Raw genomic sequence first — 22,314 nt, forward strand, 5'->3', positions numbered from 1 at the left:
CCCTATTCATTATACTTAGCTCCGCCCATATTATCATACTTCCCATTAAATCATCATTAGTTCTTCCCCCTCACTGACTTCCCAACAAACAGGATTCCTGCTTTAAGAAGCTCTGCATGAGTCAAACATGTTTGTCTTGATGCCTGTTTGTCAGCAGCTTGCACTAATTACAAGCGCCTAATAATTACTAGAGAAGGATACAGTTACTGTAATATTAAATTAGAGGTGGAATTTCCCACATAAGTCCTACATTTCCTTTACTTTGTTCTTCTCATGGGGACCTTTAAAACCAATGGACGGCCGCTGGTTTAATTAATAATAACTTTATACGTGTTCATTTTCATGGCTGTGTTACTTTTATTCAGTGGTGGAAGAAGTAGTCGGATCTTACAGCCTACTTCAGTCAAAGCAATTTCATAGTGAAGAAATACTCATTAAAAATGTACAGTGCAAAAGTACTGGCATTTAAATATGCTTTGTATCACTCTGAATAACGCTGATTGGCCCATTTCAGAATAATATACAGTATATTGCATTGTAAATCATGGAGGAAATTATGATTTTTGTATTAATAATCTGAATCTTCAGGTAACAAATAAATGTAGTTGAGAAGAAAGTACAATATTCCCCTCTGAGGTGTAGTGGAGTACAAATGTAAAGTAGCAGAAAATGGACATCATCAAATATAGTACAAGTATTTAAAAATTGTACTTAAGAGCTGTACTTGGATTTACTGAAAAAGTTATGAAGTTTTATATAAATATAAAGATCAAAACCCAAATATGACATCACACTGGCTCATATTACAATTGGTTACAGCTTGTTGTTGTATAGGGTGGGTGGCATTACTCAACATTTCAACGCCTCCTCCATTTTGGAAAATGACTACCACAGTTGTCAGGATGCCAATCTTCAATGGCCAAATCTCCAGATTTCTTGTAAATATATTAAGCTACCAAACTTTGCACCTTTTAAAAAAAAAAAAAAAAAAAAAAATGAACAAAAGGTTTGCAATGCCGCTCCACTAAGATAACGAGTCAATTTCTTTAGTCTCGCAGCCGATGCGTGATAGTTGGCAGCCCTGATTCTCAACAACAACATTTCCCATCATAAAGGAGATGCACAATAAAAACTAGTTGGACTAGAACATTCATTGTGGTTAAGAATCAGAATCAGAACCGTTTATTGCCATGGTATGTTGAACATACAAGGAATTTGGCGTGACGGGAGGTGCAAACATTTAACAATCAACAACAATCAGTGCAAGTAGAAACATTAAAATTTACAGAGAGATATAAAGTAAAGTGAAATATAAAATAAAGTGAAATATAAAATAAAGTGCACAAACGAACAGATAACAGGACTATAAACAACGAACAGATAACAGGACTATAAACAAGTGAGATGTAGGTGTAGTGTAAAAGTGTCGGGTGTAATAGAAGGGATGCAGGGGAGTGACCGGTAGGAATTTGTCCTGGGGATGACAGTCAGTAGGAGTCCCGGGCTCTATTAATGGGCCCGACTGCGGATGGGAAGAAGCTGTTTATGTGGCCTGAGGTCTTGGTCCTGATGGACCTCAGCCTCCTGCCCGATGGGAGGGGCACGAACTGCTTTTGTCCAGGGTGAGAGGGGTTGGCTACAATCTTTCTTGCTTGCTTCAGGGTCCTTGAAGTGAACAGGTCCTGGAGGGACGGCAGATTGCAGCCAATCACCCTCTCGGCAGAGCGAATGATGCGCTGCAGTCTGCCCTTGTCCTTGGCAGTGGCTGCAGCGTACCAGACGCTGATGGAGGAGCAGAGGATGGACTCAATGATGGCACTATCGAGAGGAAGTAACTTTTGTAACCTCGGCGTAGATGACCCTGCAGAACGATCGTTACCAGTTTTCAGAGGATGGACTCAATGATGGCAGTGTAGAAGTGCACCATCATTGTCTTTGGCAGGTTGAACTTCTTCAGCTGCCTCAGGAAGTACATCCTCTGCTGAGCCCTCTTTGTGATGGAGCTGATGTTCAGCTCCCACTTGAGGTCCTGGGATATGGTGGAGCCCAGGAAGCGGAAGGACTCCACCGCGTCGACGGGGGAGTCACACAGGGTGATAGGGGCTGGTGGGGCTGCGTTCTTCTGGAAATCCACAACTATCTCCACTGTCTTTAGAGCATTGAGCTCTAGGTTGTTCAACCCGCACCAGGTCACCAGATGGTCAGTCTCCCACCCGTAGGCGGACTCATCCCCACCAGAGATGAGTCCAATGAGGGTGGTGTCATCCGCGAACTTCAGGAGCTTGACGGACTGGTGACTGGAGGTGCAGCTGTTCGTGTACAGCTTATGACATTCAAAATGCCTTTCCTATTACCTGCTCGCAATGTGTTACAGGTGGATTATGTCACAGCTTCAGATCTGTTACTCTTTACCTGTAAATAATTCAAACACAGCCAGTAAACACTTTGGATGTGTCTGGCACTTAATCATGCAGTATGACACAGTAACAATCAATGAAATCTATTTCATTTTGTATTAAGTAATAGCTGGCGGCATATTTCTCATGTCTCACACAACCTGTCAACACACAGACGTATAAACACCTGGTAAAGTTTTCAAAACCATCTTTGTGATACTTTCCCGCCATAGTAAGTGTCTCCAGGAACCCATTTTGCCATAATGACACACGCATAAGGTAAAAACAATACCTGCGTTGCAGCTGGTAATAATAGTGTGCACTGCAGATCCACCCATCCCTGCTATTTATTAAAGGTTAACAATTATGCAATGATGCGCACTAATTGGGCAGAAGAGTCTATTTTAAATGACTATACATTCTTTAACTAGAAGTGCAGCTAATTTAATTTGTTTTTGGATTATGGCAAAAATGCATGAAGATGAATCTCTTATTAGATTAATGTCTAACAGGCCATACAAGTATCGGGTGATATGTGTGTTTTATATGCCCTCTGTATTTGTTATATATGGCAAACAGCAACTCAAAGAGTAACTCAACATATTTATTTCATGAATTTATGAGAACAAAAATCTGAAAAACGTACAAGACGATACATTTCACAAACTTTTACAAATTTCCAAACTTAACATCAATCCAATCATCTGTAAGTTCATAAAATGATTAACTTTGTAACACCATACAATAGAAATTTGAAGAGAAACCCAACACCCCCTTAAAAAGTTTAATTTATTTTTTTGTTTTCACTTCTCCCCTTAATGGAGTGATGGAAAGGTGTAGTCTAGGTAGGACATTGTGACATCACTGTTGGGTGTGGTTACAGGTGCAACATGACACATTTCTAATTCATTAAAACAAGTTGGTTCTGTTGTTGATGATCACAGCCTTTCAGTTCTAGTAGTTTCACTCTCACATCACATTGAAAGAAGGCTCATTATTAAACCAGCACAGAGAGGGAAATAACTAGAAGACAGAGGTAGGTCAAGTGGGAGAGATGGACCACATTTCCACCACTGTCAACGTCACCATCATTTTCACCACTGCCAAAGTCACGGTCAAAGTCACTGCCATTTCTCACACTGCCAAAGACACTGCCAAAGTCACTGCCATTTCTCACACTGCCAAAGACACTGCCAAAGTCACTGCCATTTCTCACACTGCCAAAGTCACTGTCAAAGACACTGACATCTCTCGTACATTTAAATGTGGAGTTGCTGTCCACTCCCGAGGAGCTGTAGGTAACAAAGCCTGTTTCGCTGCTGTCAATAATGTTGGTGATCCAGGCCTGGTACTGGGACACACGGGCAAATTCTCCAAGAAACATAGGCCAGCTACAGCCGTTGCCAACGTTCTCAATTCCACTCTGGATCCACGTCAAACCATTGTTGGTCACCAGTGGTGCCCCTCCGTCTCTCTGTGGAAGGAAATTGACAGTTGTTGGAATAGGTTCAGGTATCTTCTAGTCTCTGAAGCACTCTCCTTTTATTTAGCATGAATCCCTTCATGCTGTTTGGTAACTGTTAAAGTCTGACCTCCTTCATCTCTGTCTGTTCAGTCAATGAATAGCTCTATGACGTATTTAGCATAGCTTAGCACAACAACCGGAAGCAAGCGGAAACAAATAAATATGTTTTGTTGTGAAATGGTAGTTAATGTTTAAAGTTGTTGCAACAAAGAATCGGCAACAAAACAACGGACAAACTATGAAAACTACTGTAAGCTAATGCTAACATAACTGGATAAAACTAACAATCCAAATATTTTATTCTTTAATTAATACACATTTGTGTTTTTGGTAGACGAAGACATTATTTGCAGCTCATTTATGTAAGATTGCAGATTTCTTTAGATTTTCAAATTCTTTAGTACCCATTCGAACGGATATAAAATCTGCTCTGCTACTGAAATTGGAAGACAAAGTACAAATTTCCCAGGATGCTATTCTGTAGCTTACCTTGCTTTCTATCATCTCCCTGTAAAATAAATTCCTCAAGAAGGCATTACATAACAACTAAAAGTGGAGGTCACCTGACATGAAGCCTTCCCTGCCTTGCCGAATCCAGCACAGATCACGTTATCTGTGATGAGAGGATAGGTGCATTTGCACTCCTTGTTTCCAACGATTGGTACTTTCACTTCCTGCAGGATGTAGGCTCCGGAAGATGAACCTATTTAGATATGTCAAAAGGTAAGATTCAAAGTGGCGTGCAAACGGAGACAATACACAACAGTACGCATCATTTTGTGATAAAAGTGTACAATCTGTGAGCTTACCAGCTTGAGTTTTACCAAAACCAGTGACATAGCTGCTAACCCCGGTGTGGAACGTGCTCCCTGCCGAGGCTAAGCAGACCGGCTGTATGTAGTCGGTAAAAATCACCGGGGCCGACAGCTTCAGCAGACATATGTTGTTCTCGTTGGCGAAGAACTTGTATGAAGGATGGCAAACTATCCTTTCAAGTCCCCGAGACACTTCGTTAATCTTTTGACCTGACTGGTTCAGGCGGCCCAGAGAAACCGTTATGGTATGGAGGTCCTTTCTAGAAGACAAAGAAGTAAAAAAAACACATTTAGTAAATGCTTTGCCTTCTGCATCCAGACTATCGTGAGGAAGTGTTCAGCAACACTGCTGGTCTGCATGTGCATGATTTAGTTTCTCATGATGATTGTTATAATGTTGTTACTTGATACCAAATTAAAGTAACCTGCAGTATGTTATCAGCTAACAAACTATTCACAAAGTTTACGTGAGTAAACTCGCAGCAGTTATTACTCACCCAGACAGACAGTGAGCAGCTGTCAGCACCCACTGCTTGTTAATTAGGGACCCTGAACAGAAGTGGTATCCATAAGAGTTTAGACTGACCAACCAGGGCCAACTTCCTGGGGCCGCATCTCGACCTCCCACAATGCTGGTGTTTTTCACAGCCCGGCCACATACTGACAGAGAAAGGAGAACAAAAGAGAGTTAAACATGGAGTATTATTGGAGGTGTAATGGTTCACAACATTCTTGGTTCGGTTCAATACGATACAGTGGTGCCACGGTTCGGTTCGGTACGTTTTCAATAGAACATGGCTCTTCATCTCTCATTCAGTAGAGAGGTAATGTGTCGCTACACTCGGGTAGCGTTGTGTAGTCTGTGACGTCCGTCCGTCTGTTGTCAGAGCAACACCGGGTGCTTCGGACATTTGATTCTCTGTTTGGGCTTTTCTTTTCTTTTACAAAGCAGGAATTATGTCCTGGCGAAATGGGCTCGGGTGTGTTGCCATGTTGAGAGCAGTGGCTCCACCGAGAGAACATTATATTTCACACAATTTAAGCTTCTGCATTTTCCAAATGCACCAGTATTATTCAAACAAATTGTTCGGTTTGTAATGCGTACCAAACTGAAAGTCTCGTACTGAACGGTTCAATACAAATGCATGTATTGTTACACCCCTAAGTATTGTTCAACGAGTCGCCTACAATAGCTGACACATCGTGAATGTTGAAGAACTGGTAATGTTGCTCACCTGGCTGCTGTGAATGACATCCTGAAAACAAAGAAAGAAGAACAAAGATAAAGAAAGAAGAACAAAGACAAAAACAAAGAAAGAAGTGTTACGCAAACCTCCTCAGGGTGAAGCAGATGATGATGTGCATTTGTGAACCAAAAACAAACTATTGAAGGCAGAAGTCACCATTTAAAAAATGTTGACCCGAGTAGATTACATATTTGTTCTGTAATTGGAAGGAAAAAATGAAAGGTCAGGCTACACCTATTATTTTGACCCGGTAAAAAGGACCCTTTTCACCCTCGTATAGCAAACTGTGAAGAAGCGATTTGATATCGACAAGATGCTCATCACTTTGAAGAACATTGTTGAACTCCAGAGTGACTCGTTGGTGTCATGTTTTTATATTGAAATGGTTTCAGGAGTAGCCAGATGGAGATATCTTACAAAATATACATATTTAAAGACTCTCACTTCAACTTCGGTTAAGAAGCATGGTAGTCTTGTACTCCTTCAACACTTTATCAACCAAAAAATGAGTAATATTGTAAAGAAAAGTTTCTCACCTCTGGATAAGAGGATGGTCATCACGGTTGAAGCACACAGAAACTGGTAGAAAGCCATTTCAGCGGTGTGTCCTTCACTTTGTCCACGCTGTTAAATACCCTATTCATTATACTTAGCTCCGCCCATATTATCATACTTCCCATTAAATCATCATTAGTTCTTCCCCCTCACTGACTTCCCAACAAACAGGATTCCTGCTTTAAGAAGCTCTGCATGAGTCAAACATGTTTGTCTTGATGCCTGTTTGTCAGCAGCTTGCACTAATTACAAGCGCCTAATAATTACTAGAGAAGGATACAGTTACTGTAATATTAAGTTAGAGGTGGAATTTCCCACATAAGTCCTACATTTCCTTTACTTTGTTCTTCTCATGGGGACCTTCAAAACCAATGGACGGCCGCTGGTTTAATTAATAATAACTTTATACGTGTTCATTTTCATGGCTGTGTTACTTTATTCAGTGGTGGAAGAAGTAGTCGGATCTTACAGCCTACTTCAGTCAAAGCAATTTCATAGTGAAGAAATACTCATTAAAAATGTACAGTGCAAAAGTACTGGCATTTAAATATGCTTTGTATCACTCTGAATAACGCTGATTGGCCCATTTCAGAATAATATACAGTATATTGCATTGTAAATCATGGAGGAAATTATGATTTTTGTATTAATAATCTGAATCTTCAGGTAACAAATAAATGTAGTTGAGAAGAAAGTACAATATTCCCCTCTGAGATGTAGTGGAGTACAAATGTAAAGTAGCAGAAAATGGACATCATCAAATATAGTACAAGTATTTAAAAATTGTACTTAAGAGCTGTACTTGGATTTACTGAAAAAGTTATGAAGTTTTATATAAATATAAAGATCAAAACCCAAATATGACATCACACTGGCTCATATTACAATTGGTTACAGCTTGTTGTTGTATAGGGTGGGTGGCATTACTCAACATTTCAACGCCTCCTCCATTTTGGAAAATGACGACCACAGTTGTCAGGATGCCAATCTTCAATGGCCAAATCTCCAGATTTCTTGTAAATATATTAAGCTACCAAACTTTGCACCTTTAAAAAAAAAAAAAAAAAAAAATGAACAAAAGGTTTGCAATGCCGCTCCACTAAGATAACGAGTCAATTTCTTTAGTCTCGCAGCCGATGCGTGATAGTTGGCAGCCCTGATTCTCAACAACAACATTTCCCATCATAAAGGAGATGCACAATAAAAACTAGTTGGACTAGAACATTCATTGTGGTTAAGAATCAGAATCAGAACCGTTTATTGCCATGGTATGTTGAACATACAAGGAATTTGGCGTGACGGGAGGTGCAAACATTTAACAATCAACAACAATCAGTGCAAGTAGAAACATTAAAATTTACAGAGAGATATAAAGTAAAGTGAAATATAAAATAAAGTGAAATATAAAATAAAGTGCACAAACGAACAGATAACAGGACTATAAACAACGAACAGATAACAGGACTATAAACAAGTGAGATGTAGGTGTAGTGTAAAAGTGTCGGGTGTAATAGAAGGGATGCAGGGGAGTGACCGGTAGGAATTTGTCCTGGGGATGACAGTCAGTAGGAGTCCCGGGCTCTATTAATGGGCCCGACTGCGGATGGGAAGAAGCTGTTTATGTGGCCTGAGGTCTTGGTCCTGATGGACCTCAGCCTCCTGCCCGATGGGAGGGGCACGAACTGCTTTTGTCCAGGGTGAGAGGGGTTGGCTACAATCTTTCTTGCTTGCTTCAGGGTCCTTGAAGTGAACAGGTCCTGGAGGGACGGCAGATTGCAGCCAATCACCCTCTCGGCAGAGCGAATGATGCGCTGCAGTCTGCCCTTGTCCTTGGCAGTGGCTGCAGCGTACCAGACGCTGATGGAGGAGCAGAGGATGGACTCAATGATGGCACTATCGAGAGGAAGTAACTTTTGTAACCTCGGCGTAGATGACCCTGCAGAACGATCGTTACCAGTTTTCAGAGGATGGACTCAATGATGGCAGTGTAGAAGTGCACCATCATTGTCTTTGGCAGGTTGAACTTCTTCAGCTGCCTCAGGAAGTACATCCTCTGCTGAGCCCTCTTTGTGATGGAGCTGATGTTCAGCTCCCACTTGAGGTCCTGGGATATGGTGGAGCCCAGGAAGCGGAAGGACTCCACCGCGTCGACGGGGGAGTCACACAGGGTGATAGGGGCTGGTGGGGCTGCGTTCTTCTGGAAATCCACAACTATCTCCACTGTCTTTAGAGCATTGAGCTCTAGGTTGTTCAACCCGCACCAGGTCACCAGATGGTCAATCTCCCACCCGTAGGCGGACTCATCCCCACCAGAGATGAGTCCAATGAGGGTGGTGTCATCCGCGAACTTCAGGAGCTTGACGGACTGGTGACTGGAGGTGCAGCTGTTCGTGTACAGCTTATGACATTCAAAATGCCTTTCCTATTACCTGCTCGCAATGTGTTACAGGTGGATTATGTCACAGCTTCAGATCTGTTACTCTTTACCTGTAAATAATTCAAACACAGCCAGTAAACACTTTGGATGTGTCTGGCACTTAATCATGCAGTATGACACAGTAACAATCAATGAAATCTATTTCATTTTGTATTAAGTAATAGCTGGCGGCATATTTCTCATGTCTCACACAACCTGTCAACACACAGACGTATAAACACCTGGTAAAGTTTTCAAAACCACCTTTGTGATACTTTTCCGCCATAGTAAGTGTCTCCAGGAACCCATTTTGCCATAATGACACACGCATAAGGTAAAAACAATACCTGCGTTGCAGCTGGTAATAATAGTGTGCACTGCAGATCCACCCATCCCTGCTATTTATTAAAGGTTAACAATTATGCAATGATGCGCACTAATTGGGCAGAAGAGTCTATTTTAAATGACTATACATTCTTTAACTAGAAGTGCAGCTAATTTAATTTGTTTTTGGATTATGGCAAAAATGCATGAAGATGAATCTCTTATTAGATTAATGTCTAACAGGCCATACAAGTATCGGGTGATATGTGTGTTTTATATGCCCTCTGTATTTGTTATATATGGCAAACAGCAATTCAAAGAGTAACTCAACATATTTATTTCATGAATTTATGAGAACAAAAATCTGAAAAACGTACAAGACGATACATTTCACAAACTTTTACAAATTTCCAAACTTAACATCAATCCAATCATCTGTAAGTTCATAAAATGATTAACTTTGTAACACCATACAATAGAAATTTGAAGAGAAACCCAACACCCCCTTAAAAAGTTTAATTTATTTTTTTGTTTTCACTTCTCCCCTTAATGGAGTGATGTAAAGGTGTAGTCTAGGTAGGACATTGTGACATCACTGTTGGGTGTGGTTACAGGTGCAACATGACACATTTCTAATTCATTAAAACAAGTTGGTTCTGTTGTTGATGATCACAGCCTTTCAGTTCTAGTAGTTTCACTCTCACATCACATTGAAAGAAGGCTCATTATTAAACCAGCACAGAGAGGGAAATAACTAGAAGACAGAGGTAGGTCAAGTGGGAGAGATGGACCACATTTCCACCACTGTCAACGTCACCATCATTTTCACCACTGCCAAAGTCACGGTCAAAGTCACTGCCATTTCTCACACTGCCAAAGACACTGCCATTTCTCACACTGCCAAAGTCACTGTCAAAGACACTGACATCTCTCGTACATTTAAATGTGGAGTTGCTGTCCACTCCCGAGGAGCTGTAGGTAACAAAGCCTGTTTCGCTGCTGTCAATAATGTTGGTGATCCAGGCCTGGTACTGGGACACACGGGCAAATTCTCCAAGAAACATAGGCCAGCTACAGCCGTTGCCAACGTTCTCAATTCCACTCTGGATCCACGTCAAACCATTGTTGGTCACCAGTGGTGCCCCTCCGTCTCTCTGTGGAAGGAAATTGACAGTTGTTGGAATAGGTTCAGGTATCTTCTAGTCTCTGAAGCACTCTCCTTTTATTTAGCATGAATCCCTTCATGCTGTTTGGTAACTGTTAAAGTCTGACCTCCTTCATCTCTGTCTGTTCAGTCAATGAATAGCTCTATGACGTATTTAGCATAGCTTAGCACAACAACCGGAAGCAAGCGGAAACAAATAAATATGTTTTGTTGTGAAATGGTAGTTAATGTTTAAAGTTGTTGCAACAAAGAATCGGCAACAAAACAACGGACAAACTATGAAAACTACTGTAAGCTAATGCTAACATAACTGGATAAAACTAACAATCCAAATATTTTATTCTTTAATTAATACACATTTGTGTTTTTGGTAGACGAAGACATTATTTGCAGCTCATTTATGTAAGATTGCAGATTTCTTTAGATTTTCAAATTCTTTAGTACCCATTCGAACGGATATAAAATCTGCTCTGCTACTGAAATTGGAAGACAAAGTACAAATTTCCCAGGATGCTATTCTGTAGCTTACCTTGCTTTCTATCATCTCCCTGTAAAATAAATTCCTCAAGAAGGCATTACATAACAACTAAAAGTGGAGGTCACCTGACATGAAGCCTTCCCTGCCTTGCCGAATCCAGCACAGATCACGTTATCTGTGATGAGAGGATAGGTGCATTTGCACTCCTTGTTTCCAACGATTGGTACTTTCACTTCCTGCAGGATGTAGGCTCCGGAAGATGAACCTATTTAGATATGTCAAAAGGTAAGATTCAAAGTGGCGTGCAAACGGAGACAATACACAACAGTACGCATCATTTTGTGATAAAAGTGTACAATCTGTGAGCTTACCAGCTTGAGTTTTACCAAAACCAGTGACATAGCTGCTAACCCCGGTGTGGAACGTGCTCCCTGCCGAGGCTAAGCAGACCGGCTGTATGTAGTCGGTAAAAATCACCGGGGCCGACAGCTTCAGCAGACATATGTTGTTCTCGTTGGCGAAGAACTTGTATGAAGGATGGCAAACTATCCTTTCAAGTCCCCGAGACACTTCGTTAATCTTTTGACCTGACTGGTTCAGGCGGCCCAGAGAAACCGTTATGGTATGGAGGTCCCTTCTAGAAGACAAAGAAGTAAAAAAAACACATTTAGTAAATGCTTTGCCTTCTGCATCCAGACTATCGTGAGGAAGTGTTCAGCAACACTGCTGGTCTGCATGTGCATGATTTAGTTTCTCATGATGATTGTTATAATGTTGTTACTTGATACCAAATTAAAGTAACCTGCAGTATGTTATCAGCTAACAAACTATTCACAAAGTTTACGTGAGTAAACTCGCAGCAGTTATTACTCACCCAGACAGACAGTGAGCAGCTGTCAGCACCCACTGCTTGTTAATTAGGGACCCTGAACAGAAGTGGTATCCATAAGAGTTTAGACTGACCAACCAGGGCCAACTTCCTGGGGCCGCATCTCGACCTCCCACAATGCTGGTGTTTTTCACAGCCCGGCCACATACTGACAGAGAAAGGAGAACAAAAGAGAGTTAAACATGGAGTATTATTGGAGGTGTAATGGTTCACAACATTCTTGGTTCGGTTCAATACGATACAGTGGTGCCACGGTTCGGTTCGGTACGTTTTCAATAGAACATGGCTCTTCATCTCTCATTCAGTAGAGAGGTAATGTGTCGCTACACTCGGGTAGCGTTGTGTAGTCTGTGACGTCCGTCCGTCTGTTGTCAGAGCAACACCGGGTGCTTCGGACATTTGATTCTCTGTTTGGGCTTTTCTTTTCTTTTACAAAGCAGGAATTATGTCCTGGCGAAATGGGCTCGGGTGTGTTGCCATGTTGAGAGCAGTGGCTCCACCGAGAGAACATTATATTTCACACAATTTAAGCTTCTGCATTTTCCAAATGCACCAGTATTATTCAAACAAATTGTTCGGTTTGTAATGCGTACCAAACTGAAAGTCTCGTACTGAACGGTTCAATACAAATGCATGTATTGTTACACCCCTAAGTATTGTTCAACGAGTCGCCTACAATAGCTGACACATCGTGAATGTTGAAGAACTGGTAATGTTGCTCACCTGGCTGCTGTGAATGACATCCTGAAAACAAAGAAAGAAGAACAAAGATAAAGAAAGAAGAACAAAGACAAAAACAAAGAAAGAAGTGTTACGCAAACCTCCTCAGGGTGAAGCAGATGATGATGTGCATTTGTGAACCAAAAACAAACTATTGAAGGCAGAAGTCACCATTTAAAAAATGTTGACCCGAGTAGATTACATATTTGTTCTGTAATTGGAAGGAAAAAATGAAAGGTCAGGCTACACCTATTATTTTGACCCGGTAAAAAGGACCCTTTTCACCCTCGTATAGCAAACTGTGAAGAAGCGATTTGATATCGACAAGATGCTCATCACTTTGAAGAACATTGTTGAACTCCAGAGTGACTCGTTGGTGTCATGTTTTTATATTGAAATGGTTTCAGGAGTAGCCAGATGGAGATATCTTACAAAATATACATATTTAAAGACTCTCACTTCAACTTCGGTTAAGAAGCATGGTAGTCTTGTACTCCTTCAACACTTTATCAACCAAAAAATGAGTAATATTGTAAAGAAAAGTTTCTCATCTCTGGATAAGAGGATGGTCATCACGGTTGAAGCACACAGAAACTGGTAGAAAGCCATTTCAGCGGTGTGTCCTTCACTTTGTCCACGCTGTTAAATACCCTATTCATTATACTTAGCTCCGCCCATATTATCATACTTCCCATTAAATCATCATTAGTTCTTCCCCCTCACTGACTTCCCAACAAACAGGATTCCTGCTTTAAGAAGCTCTGCATGAGTCAAACATGTTTGTCTTGATGCCTGTTTGTCAGCAGCTTGCACTAATTACAAGCGCCTAATAATTACTAGAGAAGGATACAGTTACTGTAATATTAAATTAGAGGTGGAATTTCCCACATAAGTCCTACATTTCCTTTACTTTGTTCTTCTCATGGGGACCTTTAAAACCAATGGACGGCCGCTGGTTTAATTAATAATAACTTTATACGTGTTCATTTTCATGGCTGTGTTACTTTTATTCAGTGGTGGAAGAAGTAGTCGGATCTTACAGCCTACTTCAGTCAAAGCAATTTCATAGTGAAGAAATACTCATTAAAAATGTACAGTGCAAAAGTACTGGCATTTAAATATGCTTTGTATCACTCTGAATAACGCTGATTGGCCCATTTCAGAATAATATACAGTATATTGCATTGTAAATCATGGAGGAAATTATGATTTTTGTATTAATAATCTGAATCTTCAGGTAACAAATAAATGTAGTTGAGAAGAAAGTACAATATTCCCCTCTGAGGTGTAGTGGAGTACAAATGTAAAGTAGCAGAAAATGGACATCATCAAATATAGTACAAGTATTTAAAAATTGTACTTAAGAGCTGTACTTGGATTTACTGAAAAAGTTATGAAGTTTTATATAAATATAAAGATCAAAACCCAAATATGACATCACACTGGCTCATATTACAATTGGTTACAGCTTGTTGTTGTATAGGGTGGGTGGCATTACTCAACATTTCAACGCCTCCTCCATTTTGGAAAATGACTACCACAGTTGTCAGGATGCCAATCTTCAATGGCCAAATCTCCAGATTTCTTGTAAATATATTAAGCTACCAAACTTTGCACCTTTTAAAAAAAAAAAAAAAAAAAAAAATGAACAAAAGGTTTGCAATGCCGCTCCACTAAGATAACGAGTCAATTTCTTTAGTCTCGCAGCCGATGCGTGATAGTTGGCAGCCCTGATTCTCAACAACAACATTTCCCATCATAAAGGAGATGCACAATAAAAACTAGTTGGACTAGAACATTCATTGTGGTTAAGAATCAGAATCAGAACCGTTTATTGCCATGGTATGTTGAACATACAAGGAATTTGGCGTGACGGGAGGTGCAAACATTTAACAATCAACAACAATCAGTGCAAGTAGAAACATTAAAATTTACAGAGAGATATAAAGTAAAGTGAAATATAAAATAAAGTGAAATATAAAATAAAGTGCACAAACGAACAGATAACAGGACTATAAACAACGAACAGATAACAGGACTATAAACAAGTGAGATGTAGGTGTAGTGTAAAAGTGTCGGGTGTAATAGAAGGGATGCAGGGGAGTGACCGGTAGGAATTTGTCCTGGGGATGACAGTCAGTAGGAGTCCCGGGCTCTATTAATGGGCCCGACTGCGGATGGGAAGAAGCTGTTTATGTGGCCTGAGGTCTTGGTCCTGATGGACCTCAGCCTCCTGCCCGATGGGAGGGGCACGAACTGCTTTTGTCCAGGGTGAGAGGGGTTGGCTACAATCTTTCTTGCTTGCTTCAGGGTCCTTGAAGTGAACAGGTCCTGGAGGGACGGCAGATTGCAGCCAATCACCCTCTCGGCAGAGCGAATGATGCGCTGCAGTCTGCCCTTGTCCTTGGCAGTGGCTGCAGCGTACCAGACGCTGATGGAGGAGCAGAGGATGGACTCAATGATGGCACTATCGAGAGGAAGTAACTTTTGTAACCTCGGCGTAGATGACCCTGCAGAACGATCGTTACCAGTTTTCAGAGGATGGACTCAATGATGGCAGTGTAGAAGTGCACCATCATTGTCTTTGGCAGGTTGAACTTCTTCAGCTGCCTCAGGAAGTACATCCTCTGCTGAGCCCTCTTTGTGATGGAGCTGATGTTCAGCTCCCACTTGAGGTCCTGGGATATGGTGGAGCCCAGGAAGCGGAAGGACTCCACCGCGTCGACGGGGGAGTCACACAGGGTGATAGGGGCTGGTGGGGCTGCGTTCTTCTGGAAATCCACAACTATCTCCACTGTCTTTAGAGCATTGAGCTCTAGGTTGTTCAACCCGCACCAGGTCACCAGATGGTCAGTCTCCCACCCGTAGGCGGACTCATCCCCACCAGAGATGAGTCCAATGAGGGTGGTGTCATCCGCGAACTTCAGGAGCTTGACGGACTGGTGACTGGAGGTGCAGCTGTTCGTGTACAGCTTATGACATTCAAAATGCCTTTCCTATTACCTGCTCGCAATGTGTTACAGGTGGATTATGTCACAGCTTCAGATCTGTTACTCTTTACCTGTAAATAATTCAAACACAGCCAGTAAACACTTTGGATGTGTCTGGCACTTAATCATGCAGTATGACACAGTAACAATCAATGAAATCTATTTCATTTTGTATTAAGTAATAGCTGGCGGCATATTTCTCATGTCTCACACAACCTGTCAACACACAGACGTATAAACACCTGGTAAAGTTTTCAAAACCACCTTTGTGATACTTTTCCGCCATAGTAAGTGTCTCCAGGAACCCATTTTGCCATAATGACACACGCATAAGGTAAAAACAATACCTGCGTTGCAGCTGGTAATAATAGTGTGCACTGCAGATCCACCCATCCCTGCTATTTATTAAAGGTTAACAATTATGCAATGATGCGCACTAATTGGGCAGAAGAGTCTATTTTAAATGACTATACATTCTTTAACTAGAAGTGCAGCTAATTTAATTTGTTTTTGGATTATGGCAAAAATGCATGAAGATGAATCTCTTATTAGATTAATGTCTAACAGGCCATACAAGTATCGGGTGATATGTGTGTTTTATATGCCCTCTGTATTTGTTATATATGGCTAACAGCAACTCAAAGAGTAACTCAACATATTTATTTCATGAATTTATGAGAACAAAAATCTGAAAAACGTACAAGACGATACATTTCACAAACTTTTACAAATTTCCAAACTTAACATCAATCCAATCATCTGTAAGTTCATAAAATGATTAACTTTGTAACACCATACAATAGAAATTTGAAGAGAAACCCAACACCCCCTTAAAAAGTTTAATTTATTTTTTTGTTTTCACTTCTCCCCTTAATGGAGTGATGTAAAGGTGTAGTCTAGGTAGGACATTGTGACATCACTGTTGGGTGTGGTTACAGGTGCAACATGACACATTTCTAATTCATTAAAACAAGTTGGTTCTGTTGTTGATGATCACAGCCTTTCAGTTCTAGTAGTTTCACTCTCACATCACATTGAAAGAAGGCTCATTATTAAACCAGCACAGAGAGGGAAATAACTAGAAGACAGAGGTAGGTCAAGTGGGAGAGATGGACCACATTTCCACCACTGTCAACGTCACCATCATTTTCACCACTGCCAAAGTCACGGTCAAAGTCACTGCCATTTCTCACACTGCCAAAGACACTGCCAAAGTCACTGCCATTTCTCACACTGCCAAAGACACTGCCAAAGTCACTGCCATTTCTCACACTGCCAAAGTCACTGTCAAAGACACTGACATCTCTCGTACATTTAAATGTGGAGTTGCTGTCCACTCCCGAGGAGCTGTAGGTAACAAAGCCTGTTTCGCTGCTGTCAATAATGTTGGTGATCCAGGCCTGGTACTGGGACACACGGGCAAATTCTCCAAGAAACATAGGCCAGCTACAGCCGTTGCCAACGTTCTCAATTCCACTCTGGATCCACGTCAAACCATTGTTGGTCACCAGTGGTGCCCCTCCGTCTCTCTGTGGAAGGAAATTGACAGTTGTTGGAATAGGTTCAGGTATCTTCTAGTCTCTGAAGCACTCTCCTTTTATTTAGCATGAATCCCTTCATGCTGTTTGGTAACTGTTAAAGTCTGACCTCCTTCATCTCTGTCTGTTCAGTCAATGAATGGCTCTATGACGTATTTAGCATAGCTTAGCACAACAACCGGAAGCAAGCGGAAACAAATAAATGTTTTGTTGTGAAATGGTAGTTAATGTTTAAAGTTGTTGCAACAAAGAATCGGCAACAAAACAACGGACAAACTATGAAAACTACTGTAAGCTAATGCTAACATAACTGGATAAAACTAACAATCCAAATATTTTATTCTTTAATTAATACACATTTGTGTTTTTGGTAGACGAAGACATTATTTGCAGCTCATTTATGTAAGATTGCAGATTTCTTTAGATTTTCAAATTCTTTAGTACCCATTCGAACGGATATAAAATCTGCTCTGCTACTGAAATTGGAAGACAAAGTACAAATTTCCCAGGATGCTATTCTGTAGCTTACCTTGCTTTCTATCATCTCCCTGTAAAATAAATTCCTCAAGAAGGCATTACATAACAACTAAAAGTGGAGGTCACCTGACATGAAGCCTTCCCTGCCTTGCCGAATCCAGCACAGATCACGTTATCTGTGATGAGAGGATAGGTGCATTTGCACTCCTTGTTTCCAACGATTGGTACTTTCACTTCCTGCAGGATGTAGGCTCCGGAAGATGAACCTATTTAGATATGTCAAAAGGTAAGATTCAAAGTGGCGTGCAAACGGAGACAATACACAACAGTACGCATCATTTTGTGATAAAAGTGTACAATCTGTGAGCTTACCAGCTTGAGTTTTACCAAAACCAGTGACATAGCTGCTAACCCCGGTGTGGAACGTGCTCCCTGCCGAGGCTAAGCAGACCGGCTGTATGTAGTCGGTAAAAATCACCGGGGCCGACAGCTTCAGCAGACATATGTTGTTCTCGTTGGCGAAGAACTTGTATGAAGGATGGCAAACTATCCTTTCAAGTCCCCGAGACACTTCGTTAATCTTTTGACCTGACTGGTTCAGGCGGCCCAGAGAAACCGTTGTGGTAAGGAGGTCCTTTCTAGAAGACAAAGAAGTAAAAAAAACACATTTAGTAAATGTTTTGCCTTCTGCATCCAGACTATCGTGAGGAAGTGTTCAGCAACACTGCTGGTCTGCATGTGCATGATTTAGTTTCTCATGATGATTGTTATAATGTTGTTACTTGATACCAAATTAAAGTAACCTGCAGTATGTTATCAGCTAACAAACTATTCACAAAGTTTACGTGAGTAAACTCGCAGCAGTTATTACTCACCCAGACAGACAGTGAGCAGCTGTCAGCACCCACTGCTTGTTAATTAGGGACCCTGAACAGAAGTGGTATCCATAAGAGTTTAGACTGACCAACCAGGGCCAACTTCCTGGGGCCGCATCTCGACCTCCCACAATGCTGGTGTTTTTCACAGCCCGGCCACATACTGACAGAGAAAGGAGAACAAAAGAGAGTTAAACATGGAGTATTATTGGAGGTGTAATGGTTCACAACATTCTTGGTTCGGTTCAATACGATACAGTGGTGCCACGGTTCGGTTCGGTACGTTTTCAATAGAACATGGCTCTTCATCTCTCATTCAGTAGAGAGGTAATGTGTCGCTACACTCGGGTAGCGTTGTGTAGTCTGTGACGTCCGTCCGTCTGTTGTCAGAGCAACACCGGGTGCTTCGGACATTTGATTCTCTGTTTGGGCTTTTCTTTTCTTTTACAAAGCAGGAATTATGTCCTGGCGAAATGGGCTCGGGTGTGTTGCCATGTTGAGAGCAGTGGCTCCACCGAGAGAACATTATATTTCACACAATTTAAGCTTCTGCATTTTCCAAATGCACCAGTATTATTCAAACAAATTGTTCGGTTTGTAATGCGTACCAAACTGAAAGTCTCGTACTGAACGGTTCAATACAAATGCATGTATTGTTACACCCCTAAGTATTGTTCAACGAGTCGCCTACAATAGCTGACACATCGTGAATGTTGAAGAACTGGTAATGTTGCTCACCTGGCTGCTGTGAATGACATCCTGAAAACAAAGAAAGAAGAACAAAGATAAAGAAAGAAGAACAAAGACAAAAACAAAGAAAGAAGTGTTACGCAAACCTCCTCAGGGTGAAGCAGATGATGATGTGCATTTGTGAACCAAAAACAAACTATTGAAGGCAGAAGTCACCATTTAAAAAATGTTGACCCGAGTAGATTACATATTTGTTCTGTAATTGGAAGGAAAAAATGAAAGGTCAGGCTACACCTATTATTTTGACCCGGTAAAAAGGACCCTTTTCACCCTCGTATAGCAAACTGTGAAGAAGCGATTTGATATCGACAAGATGCTCATCACTTTGAAGAACATTGTTGAACTCCAGAGTGACTCGTTGGTGTCATGTTTTTATATTGAAATGGTTTCAGGAGTAGCCAGATGGAGATATCTTACAAAATATACATATTTAAAGACTCTCACTTCAACTTCGGTTAAGAAGCATGGTAGTCTTGTACTCCTTCAACACTTTATCAACCAAAAAATGAGTAATATTGTAAAGAAAAGTTTCTCATCTCTGGATAAGAGGATGGTCATCACGGTTGAAGCACACAGAAACTGGTAGAAAGCCATTTCAGCGGTGTGTCCTTCACTTTGTCCACGCTGTTAAATACCCTATTCATTATACTTAGCTCCGCCCATATTATCATACTTCCCATTAAATCATCATTAGTTCTTCCCCCTCACTGACTTCCCAACAAACAGGATTCCTGCTTTAAGAAGCTCTGCATGAGTCAAACATGTTTGTCTTGATGCCTGTTTGTCAGCAGCTTGCACTAATTACAAGCGCCTAATAATTACTAGAGAAGGATACAGTTACTGTAATATTAAGTTAGAGGTGGAATTTCCCACATAAGTCCTACATTTCCTTTACTTTGTTCTTCTCATGGGGACCTTTAAAACCAATGGACGGCCGCTGGTTTAATTAATAATAACTTTATACGTGTTCATTTTCATGGCTGTGTTACTTTTATTCAGTGGTGGAAGAAGTAGTCGGATCTTACAGCCTACTTCAGTCAAAGCAATTTCATAGTGAAGAAATACTCATTAAAAATGTACAGTGCAAAAGTACTGGCATTTAAATATGCTTTGTATCACTCTGAATAACGCTGATTGGCCCATTTCAGAATAATATACAGTATATTGCATTGTAAATCATGGAGGAAATTATGATTTTTGTATTAATAATCTGAATCTTCAGGTAACAAATAAATGTAGTTGAGAAGAAAGTACAATATTCCCCTCTGAGGTGTAGTGGAGTACAAATGTAAAGTAGCAGAAAATGGACATCATCAAATATAGTACAAGTATTTAAAAATTGTACTTAAGAGCTGTACTTGGATTTACTGAAAAAGTTATGAAGTTTTATATAAATATAAAGATCAAAACCCAAATATGACATCACACTGGCTCATATTACAATTGGTTACAGCTTGTTGTTGTATAGGGTGGGTGGCATTACTCAACATTTCAACGCCTCCTCCATTTTGGAAAATGACTACCACAGTTGTCAGGATGCCAATCTTCAATGGCCAAATCTCCAGATTTCTTGTAAATATATTAAGCTACCAAACTTTGCACCTTTTAAAAAAAAAAAAAAAAAAAAATGAACAAAAGGTTTGCAATGCCGCTCCACTAAGATAACGAGTCAATTTCTTTAGTCTCGCAGCCGATGCGTGATAGTTGGCAGCCCTGATTCTCAACAACAACATTTCCCATCATAAAGGAGATGCACAATAAAAACTAGTTGGACTAGAACATTCATTGTGGTTAAGAATCAGAATCAGAACCGTTTATTGCCATGGTATGTTGAACATACAAGGAATTTGGCGTGACGGGAGGTGCAAACATTTAACAATCAACAACAATCAGTGCAAGTAGAAACATTAAAATTTACAGAGAGATATAAAGTAAAGTGAAATATAAAATAAAGTGCACAAACGAACAGATAACAGGACTATAAACAACGAACAGATAACAGGACTATAAACAAGTGAGATGTAGGTGTAGTGTAAAAGTGTCGGGTGTAATAGAAGGGATGCAGGGGAGTGACCGGTAGGAATTTGTCCTGGGGATGACAGTCAGTAGGAGTCCCGGGCTCTATTAATGGGCCCGACTGCGGATGGGAAGAAGCTGTTTATGTGGCCTGAGGTCTTGGTCCTGATGGACCTCAGCCTTCTGCCCGATGGGAGGGGCACGAACTGCTTTTGTCCAGGGTGAGAGGGGTTGGCTACAATCTTTCTTGCTTGCTTCAGGGTCCTTGAAGTGAACAGGTCCTGGAGGGACGGCAGATTGCAGCCAATCACCCTCTCGGCAGAGCGAATGATGCGCTGCAGTCTGCCCTTGTCCTTGGCAGTGGCTGCAGCGTACCAGACGCTGATGGAGGAGCAGAGGATGGACTCAATGATGGCACTATCGAGAGGAAGTAACTTTTGTAACCTCGGCGTAGATGACCCTGCAGAACGATCGTTACCAGTTTTCAGAGGATGGACTCAATGATGGCAGTGTAGAAGTGCACCATCATTGTCTTTGGCAGGTTGAACTTCTTCAGCTGCCTCAGGAAGTACATCCTCTGCTGAGCCCTCTTTGTGATGGAGCTGATGTTCAGCTCCCACTTGAGGTCCTGGGATATGGTGGAGCCCAGGAAGCGGAAGGACTCCACCGCGTCGACGGGGGAGTCACACAGGGTGATAGGGGCTGGTGGGGCTGCGTTCTTCTGGAAATCCACAACTATCTCCACTGTCTTTAGAGCATTGAGCTCTAGGTTGTTCAACCCGCACCAGGTCACCAGATGGTCAGTCTCCCACCCGTAGGCGGACTCATCCCCACCAGAGATGAGTCCAATGAGGGTGGTGTCATCCGCGAACTTCAGGAGCTTGACGGACTGGTGACTGGAGGTGCAGCTGTTCGTGTACAGCTTATGACATTCAAAATGCCTTTCCTATTACCTGCTCGCAATGTGTTACAGGTGGATTATGTCACAGCTTCAGATCTGTTACTCTTTACCTGTAAATAATTCAAACACAGCCAGTAAACACTTTGGATGTGTCTGGCACTTAATCATGCAGTATGACACAGTAACAATCAATGAAATCTATTTCATTTTGTATTAAGTAATAGCTGGCGGCATATT

The 22,314-nt window shown here is 41.2% G+C and overlaps 3 protein-coding genes across 3 annotated transcripts; all 3 read right to left on the minus strand.

The window, feature by feature from the left end:
- Nucleotides 1-3,038: 3,038 nt before the first annotated feature.
- Nucleotides 3,039-6,577, minus strand: LOC142950606 (trypsin II-P29-like). The gene is made up of 6 exons (XM_076092169.1): nt 6,520-6,577; nt 5,972-5,992; nt 5,234-5,408; nt 4,731-4,996; nt 4,485-4,624; nt 3,039-3,870 (listed from the first exon to the last, which is right to left on the minus strand). Exons 1-6 carry the CDS (start codon nt 6,575-6,577, stop codon nt 3,394-3,396), a joined length of 1,137 nt encoding a protein of 378 aa, XP_075948284.1. The 3' UTR covers nt 3,039-3,393.
- A 2,628-nt stretch (nt 6,578-9,205) lies between these two features.
- LOC142950607 (trypsin-like) lies at nt 9,206-11,968 on the minus strand (the record flags this gene model as incomplete). The annotated part of the gene is made up of 4 exons (XM_076092170.1): nt 9,206-10,432; nt 11,047-11,186; nt 11,293-11,558; nt 11,796-11,968. Coding segments are annotated over 4 exons (1,005 nt in total), but the record flags the coding sequence as incomplete, so codon positions are not given.
- Nucleotides 11,969-16,211: 4,243 nt separating this feature from the next.
- On the minus strand, nt 16,212-18,583 carry LOC142950608 (trypsin II-P29-like; the record flags this gene model as incomplete). Its single annotated transcript, XM_076092171.1, has 4 exons — nt 16,212-17,049; nt 17,662-17,801; nt 17,908-18,173; nt 18,411-18,583. Coding segments are annotated over 4 exons (1,056 nt in total), but the record flags the coding sequence as incomplete, so codon positions are not given.
- Nucleotides 18,584-22,314: the final 3,731 nt, after the last annotated feature.

This window comes from Anarhichas minor, unplaced genomic scaffold, assembly GCF_050575085.1.
Source record: "Anarhichas minor isolate MPS153535 unplaced genomic scaffold, ASM5057508v1 ptg000016l, whole genome shotgun sequence".
NCBI lineage: Eukaryota > Metazoa > Chordata > Actinopteri > Perciformes > Anarhichadidae > Anarhichas > Anarhichas minor.

What these genes read in the sequence shown, in the direction of transcription:
- LOC142950606 (XM_076092169.1), bottom strand. Translation starts at nt 6,577, where the DNA reads ATGGCTTTCTACCAGTTTCTGTGTGCTTCAACCGTGATGACCATCCTC. An exon ending in GACCATCCTCTTATCCAGAG is followed by an intron (nt 5,993 to 6,519) that starts GTGAGAAACTTT and finishes CTTTGTTTTCAG; the next exon opens with GATGTCATTCACAGCAGCCA. An exon ending in ATGTCATTCACAGCAGCCAG is followed by an intron (nt 5,409 to 5,971) that starts GTGAGCAACATT and finishes CTTTTGTTCTCC; the next exon opens with TTTCTCTGTCAGTATGTGGC.